A 7,500-nucleotide genomic window follows, 5' to 3' on the forward strand; every position below is an offset into this window, starting at 1 on the left:
TTTTTATTATTAGCATTTTTTTTTTTCTTACTATTATTATTGTTATATTTTTTATTATTATTATTATTTTTATTATTATTATTATTATTGTTGTTGTTATTATTTTTTTTTATATTATCTTTGGATTTTATGTTTTTCTTTTGATTGATTTGAATAGGCTCCAAAAGATCGTCGACAGTAATTTCCTTACATGAGTTGTGAGATATTAACTTTTGATCATAGAATATTTTATTTGACCATAATAATATTAAATTATTCATACGATATTGGATATTTAGGAGTAATGATATATTTTGTTTATGTTTATTAATTAACCTTTCGAATAATGTTATATTTAATTTATTTTTATGTTTATTATATTTGATTAAAGGAGATAATTGTTTATGATCACCAAATAAGAATACATTTTTTTTTGATAAGGAGATAGGAATATAACATAAAGGCTCAGTACATTGACAACATTCATCTATACAAACAGCATCAAAAAGAAAATTTGAATATTTAACAAATTTATTTAATTCATAATTAGAAGTACTAGAACATGTTGAGAAGATAACATTATTTTTATTCATTAGTTCTTTAAAGAAAACATTTTTTTTTTTTTTTCTAGCTTTATTTAAATTTTTTATTTCATATTTTAAATTATATATTTGTTTTCTATCAATAAATATTTTATTATCACCTTTTTTTTTATTTTTTAATTTATTAATTTCTAATTTTAATTTTTCTATTTCTTTATCAATATCTTCACATAATTTATAACTATCACATTCTTTAATTTTTTCATCATAACAATAATTATGTAATTCTTTTTTTATTTTAGATTTTATTCCTATACGTATAACATTTTTAATATTTAAGTCTATAACACATTTATTTAAAATATTATCAACACTTACATTGCTAGGACCTGTTACTAAAATTTTATAATTCCTTTTAATTAATTGATAAATTAATTCACATAACACAGTTGTTTTACCAGTCCCAGGAGGACCATGAATACAAAATATATCATTTGAATAAAGACAAGAATAAACAGCTTTTTTCTGATTAAGGTTTAAATTTTTTATACCCCACTTTATATTATCACAGTTATAAATATAGCTGTTCATAATATCATTAGTTGAATTAATATTATTATTATTATTATGTGTAGACAAAGGTGAAGGTGTAAAATAAGTATTCACACGGTCACTCCTATTTTGTTTTATATTATCACTAATGTTTTGTTTTATATTATCACTAATGTTTTGTTTTATATTATGACTAATATTTTCTTTTATATTATCACTAATATTTTCTTTTATATTGTCACTATTATATCCTTTCATATTACCAACCTCATACTCTTTCGTTTCACCTTTTTGATACTCGTCAAATATATTCATAACCCTTTTGAGGATCGGGCTTTGAGATGGATATTTATTAAAAAATAAAATTTTTAAAATATCAGATTGATGATCTAAATTACCTTTCATAATATTTATAGCATTTATTTGTCTTTGTGTAGAAATATCGCTACTTACTAAACAAACATCGAAATACCCTTTATCACATAGCATAAAAATATTACTTACATTTAATTCTTTACATAATTCTGTTGAATTTCTTAATATTAAATTTATTTGATTCTTTTTTATTTTATATACTGAACATATATAAATATTTACAGTATCATTAATAATTGATGTGTTATTTATATTATTTTTTTTATTATTATCATTTATATAATAAGACATTGATTTTTCTTTTAATGAATTTAAAATATATTTCTTTCTTTTTCTTGAAAAATGTACTATACTACCTTTAGAAAACATATGCTGAGAGAAATTATCTAAATTTTCTTCATCACTTAGATCATTTGTATCTATATGTTTTTTTTTTTTTACTAATTTTAATATATAAGAATTATTTTTTTCATCATATTTTGTTATACTCTTTATAGTTAAATTATTTAATAATATCCCTTTCTCAATTAATTCATCCTTATTTAAATATTCATAACATAATTCATTCTCTTTTAATTCATATAGGTTTTCTAATTTTATTAATTTTATAAATATATCTAGAAGTTTATGTTCTTCATTTCGTTTCTCCATCATAACAAAAAAAATAAATAAAAAAATAAAAATAAAAATAAAAATAAAAAAAAAATAAAAATAAAAATAAATATAAAAAATAAAAAATAAAAAAAAGGAAAAAGGAAAAAAATTTACACTACATAATGATATATATATATATATATATATATATATATTTATTTATTATTTATTTGATTTATATAACCGTAAGAATATTACCATTTATCTATAAAATATAAAAAATATTACAAGCAAAACGAACATATATATATATATATATAAATATTATATAATAGGTACTCTTATTTCACCTTATAGAAAAAATAAAAATAAAAATAAAAATAAAAAATATCCCATATAAAGTAATAAAATATAAAATATAAAATTGGAAAGGCAAAATAATTTTATACATATCAATAATATATACATATATATAATATATTTTGTACACATAAAAAATGATGATAAATAAATAAATAAAAATATATATATATATATATATATATATCTATATTGATTACATTTATTGAAACAAATTGTCTTGTATAAACATAAAAATTATTATATCTTTATTTATATATATATTATATATTTATATATATTTCCTTCCATGTGATCATTTTAATATCCATTTTATAATTTCTATATAAAAATTTTACAACCTTTTTTATGCTTCATATATTATTTGATTTTTTGATTTATTTTAATATAAAATAATTCTTATCTTTAAAATGTAACCCCTAAATTTTTTTTTTATTTAAAAGTATATATCATCATATCATTTGCTTTTTTTTATGATAACATTGTGAGATATATATATATATATATATAATTACTTATTTTCTTTAAAACATATAAACAAATAAACACATACATATATTCATTTATATAATGGGCAACACCCTTGATAGTAATAAATCCAAGAACTTGTTTAATTATGAGAATTATAAATATAGAGGAAAATTAAATAATAATAATCAACCACATGGTAAAGGTATTATTTTATATAATTCTGGCGAATCCTTTTATTGTTCTTTTATAAATGGCAAGAAAGAAGGAAAAGGTATATATATTGATAAAAATTTAACAAGATATATAAATATTTGGAAGGATGATAAAGTCATAGGTAAAGTAAAAGTTCTTCCTTATAATAGTAATAGAGTCTATTATTTTTATTACAAACATGATATCATTGAGAAATGTATATATTTTGATAATATAAATAATAAAGAATATTATCATAAACATAATACTTATACTAACTATCTCCATAATAATTCTCATAATCATTCTTATTCTGATAAGGAAGAAAAAAGAAATTATTCAATAGAACACACCAATTATAAAGAACAATTATATAATTATATTGATACTACTCATATCAAGAAAAAAAATAACAACAACAACAAAAACAACAACAAAAACAACAGCAATAATAATAATAATAATAATTTTAGTAATGATATTTTTAATAAGAATCATAATGAATATAATAACTCTTCCTCATCAATATCTTACAGTTCAGACTCAGGAAATATTAATCTACTAGATATTTTAAAAAAAAAAAAAAAAAAAAAATCACAAATATTATTTTCTACACAACATAAAATATATCATCATAACACCAATCAATCAAAGTTTATAAAAAACGAGAACCTAAATAATCAACGTAACAACAAAATGAATATATCCATTTATAAAAAAAATGAAAGAAAAAATATTTTTAAATATTTTTCAAATAATATAGAAAATCTAAATATTGAAAATTATGAAGCGTGGTCTTTAAAAGAAGTAATTCAATGGCTCCTACTATGCTATGTACCCATCAAATGGATAATAAGTTTTTATAAAAATAATATAACAGGTGATAAATTAAAATATATTAATATAAATACTGTCAGAAATGAATTGGGAATTATCGCATATGGACATGCAATTAAAATATTACAATTAATAAAAAATCTACAAGTTATGGCATATAATAAAAAATTCAATAACTTTATTCAAATAGAAGAATATAAAAATTATATCAGACAAAAGGATAACATAACAAAAAAAAAAAAAAAAAAAAGTAAAGAAAAAAAAAAAAAATCAAACAACATGCATAAAAAATATATACATTTAGCTATTCATGAGAATGTTAAAAATATAAAAAATGATACCTTTCAATATAATAATGATAATATTAATAATTGTAAGAATCAACAAAATTATATTCAACAAAATGATTATGAAAATATAAATATCATGAATAAAAAGAATCTATCATTTAAATATGATAATAATGAAAAAAAAAAAAAAATTATTAAATGTAAAAAAAATAAATCATTGGAAAATTCAAATTGCCAATATGATTTAATAAATGATTTATCAAAAGATATATGTAGTGATAGTATATTTTATAATTCATCATCACAAACAACATCATCATTATCTTCTCCTTTATCTTTTAATAACAACTTTTCCGATTCATCTTCTTGCAGCTCTTTAGAACGTTTACCCTCATATGAAAAAAAATTATTATCTTCATCACAATCAAATATAGAACACATAAAAAACCTTCCTTTAGATATCTTAAGTAATAATAATAATAATAATAATTCGGAAAATATAAAAATAAAAAGAAGCAAATCAAAATATAACAATGATAAAAAAAAAAAAAAAAAGAAACAATTCTCATTCATTGTGAATAAATCAAGTTCTGAAGTGTCATCTTCTCATTCATACACTTCTGAATCATATTGTTATAATATTAATCCATCCTTACAGTCATCATATAACAATTCTTTAGTATCTTCTTGTAGTATGTCTTCCACATGTCCTTCTTCCTCCTCATATATTTCTTCATTATGTTCAAATGCAAGTAATGATATTGTGAATTTTAATAGAAATAAAATAATTAAATATTGTAATAATATATATATGAACACAAAATTAGCATATTCATATATGAATGGTTTTATAATTCCACATGAAGATTTAATATTTATACACCCTATCGAAAATTATTATATAGACAATACAAATGAAATATATAATATAAATAATACTTATATTAAAGATAATATTATTAATCATAACTTCTCATTTAATAATAAAAAAAAAAAATCCTTTATAGATATAAACACAAATATATTTTCAACAAACAAAGAAACAAATATAAATAATTTTGTGAAATATAAAAAAATGAAAAGTAGAATGTTTAAAGGTAAATATATGGGCAAAGAAGTAGCTATAAAAATATTAGTTGGAAAAATAAAAAATTTTAAAAAACTACATCAAATTTTATATAATCTATACAACATGAGACATTCAAATTTTGTTCTTATAATGGGAGTTTCTATACATTATCCTTTTATTTTTATTATTTATGAATATATGAAAAATAAGTGTCTCTTCTCATACTTACATTGTATTAAATATAAACATGTATATATAAGCACTTTCTTTCAAAAGTATAAGACATTGTTATATAATACACAACAAGAGGAAATTAAAAAAATAAACAAAAAAAAGAACAAAAAGAACAAAAAGAACAAAAAGAATAAAAAGAACAAAAAGAACAAAGATTATAATAATAGTAATAAGGAGGAGGAAGATACTAATGAGGATCAAAATAATATTGATAATCAAGATACATTTTTAGATTTATCACAAGAAAGTAATATATCAAGTGATGATGATAACTCCACAGATATTAGTCAAATACAAAAAGAAAATTTTAATTACTTAAATAACAAAATTGAAGAAAATAAAAATTTTAATTATCATGATAATACAAGTACTCTTTCTGATCATAGTATAAATAATATGAAACAAAGTTATTATAATGTATATAAAAAGAAAATTAATATATTTAATTACGAACATAATGTATTATGTGGCGCATACGATAATAATGATAATAATATGAATCATGACAATATGTATGATAATAATATGTATGATAATAATATGTATGATAATAATATGTATGATAATAATATGCATGATAATAATATGTATGATAATAACATTTATGACCATCATAAAAACACATCAATAAATTCAAAGCAACAAAATATTCATCAAAACATTCATCAAAACATTCAACAAGACACTGAACAGAATAATGAATGTTCCAGTTATGCCTCACAAATAAAATATAATATAAAAAAAAGTAATTTCAAAAATAATATTATATCACATAAAAATATTCAAAAATGTAATGAAATACAAATAAATCAACCATATACATTTCCGCCTTATCAAAAAGAATTATCATCATATTTAAAAAATGAAAAAGCAAAAATGAAAAGAAAAGTTCTATTTAGTTATTTAAAAACTCATGCACATTTTAATTCACAACAAGTTAATGACCAAAATGATCGTCTAAGTGTTCAAAAAATCATGAAAATTATAACGTAAAAATTATAAATATAGACATAAATATCAAAAAAAAAAAAAAAAATATATATATATATACATATATATTATATATATGTTATATAAATTTTTTTTTTTTTTTTTTTTTAAATATAGAGATGTGACTTTGGCTTGCACATATTTAGAAAAGGAAAAGGTAATGATTACATAAATTTATTTTTGCCTATATATTTTTTTTTTCGTTTTTAACTTAATCAAAATATTCTTATATATATATATATATACATATATTTTTATATATTCATGTTTATTTCCCCCTTCCCTTACTCCTCTTTATATCAGATGAGTCCTATAAATTTAAAGCCAACCAATATATTACTTGACGAATCTCTGAATGCTAAAATATCCGACTTTGGCATATCACAAATAGAAGAATGTCTCGATATGAATATTGATTATTCCTATATAGTTTCAGCAAACAGTGTCATAAAAATTAATAAGAAAGAATATGAACAAAAGAACGCGAAAAAAATGAAAATTGTCAAGAAAAAAAATAATGATTTATTATATTTATATGATCATAATAATAATGTCTATAAATATAATACACAATATATTGATGTTTCCCCTGATAGTTCTTATCCATCCATTTTTTATTGGACACCCCCAGAAGTATATATATATATATATATATTATTCATATATATTAATTTACATACAATGAACAAACAAATTTATTTCTTTTTTATTTTAGATATTAAGGGGGAAAAAAAATAAAAAATTTTATTCAGATATTTATGCTTTCGGAATCATACTTTGGGAAATGGTAAAAAAAAAAAAAAAAAAAAAAAAAAAATTGTTTTTTTAATGTTGAATGGATATTTTATAAATATTATATGTACTTATATGTAAAAATTATTTGAATTATTATTTTTTTTTTTTTTTTTTTTTTTTGTTTATAGCTATCTAATGACATACCATTCAATTATCCCTTTGCCTCACACATTATGGTAATAAAAGAACAAAAAAAAAAAAAAAAAAAAAAATTTAATTA

General features: G+C 18.7%; 2 protein-coding genes across 2 annotated transcripts in view; one reads left to right on the plus strand and one right to left on the minus strand.

Moving 5' to 3' along the window:
- PGSY75_1106700 (putative dna2/nam7 helicase family member) overlaps window positions 1-2,102 on the minus strand; it is a gene marked incomplete at both ends in the record, with an annotated part of 3,366 nt that extends 1,264 nt beyond the window's left edge. Inside the window, one exon of the mRNA XM_018786192.1 lies at window positions 1-2,102. This exon is cut by the window's left edge and continues 1,264 nt beyond it. Coding sequence (XP_018640987.1) covers window positions 1-2,102 — 2,102 coding nt within the window.
- Window positions 2,103-2,972: 870 nt separating this feature from the next.
- PGSY75_1106800 (putative protein kinase) overlaps window positions 2,973-7,500 on the plus strand; it is a gene marked incomplete at both ends in the record, with an annotated part of 5,038 nt that continues 510 nt past the window's right edge. Inside the window, 5 exons of the mRNA XM_018786193.1 lie at window positions 2,973-6,484; window positions 6,603-6,642; window positions 6,789-7,118; window positions 7,201-7,272; window positions 7,409-7,456. Coding sequence (XP_018640988.1) covers window positions 2,973-6,484; window positions 6,603-6,642; window positions 6,789-7,118; window positions 7,201-7,272; window positions 7,409-7,456 — 4,002 coding nt within the window. The remainder of the gene's footprint in view (window positions 6,485-6,602; window positions 6,643-6,788; window positions 7,119-7,200; window positions 7,273-7,408; window positions 7,457-7,500) is intronic.

Source organism: Plasmodium gaboni, chromosome 11 (genome assembly GCF_001602025.1).
Source record: "Plasmodium gaboni strain SY75 chromosome 11, whole genome shotgun sequence".
In the NCBI taxonomy this organism is placed as follows: Eukaryota; Apicomplexa; class Aconoidasida; order Haemosporida; family Plasmodiidae; genus Plasmodium; species Plasmodium gaboni.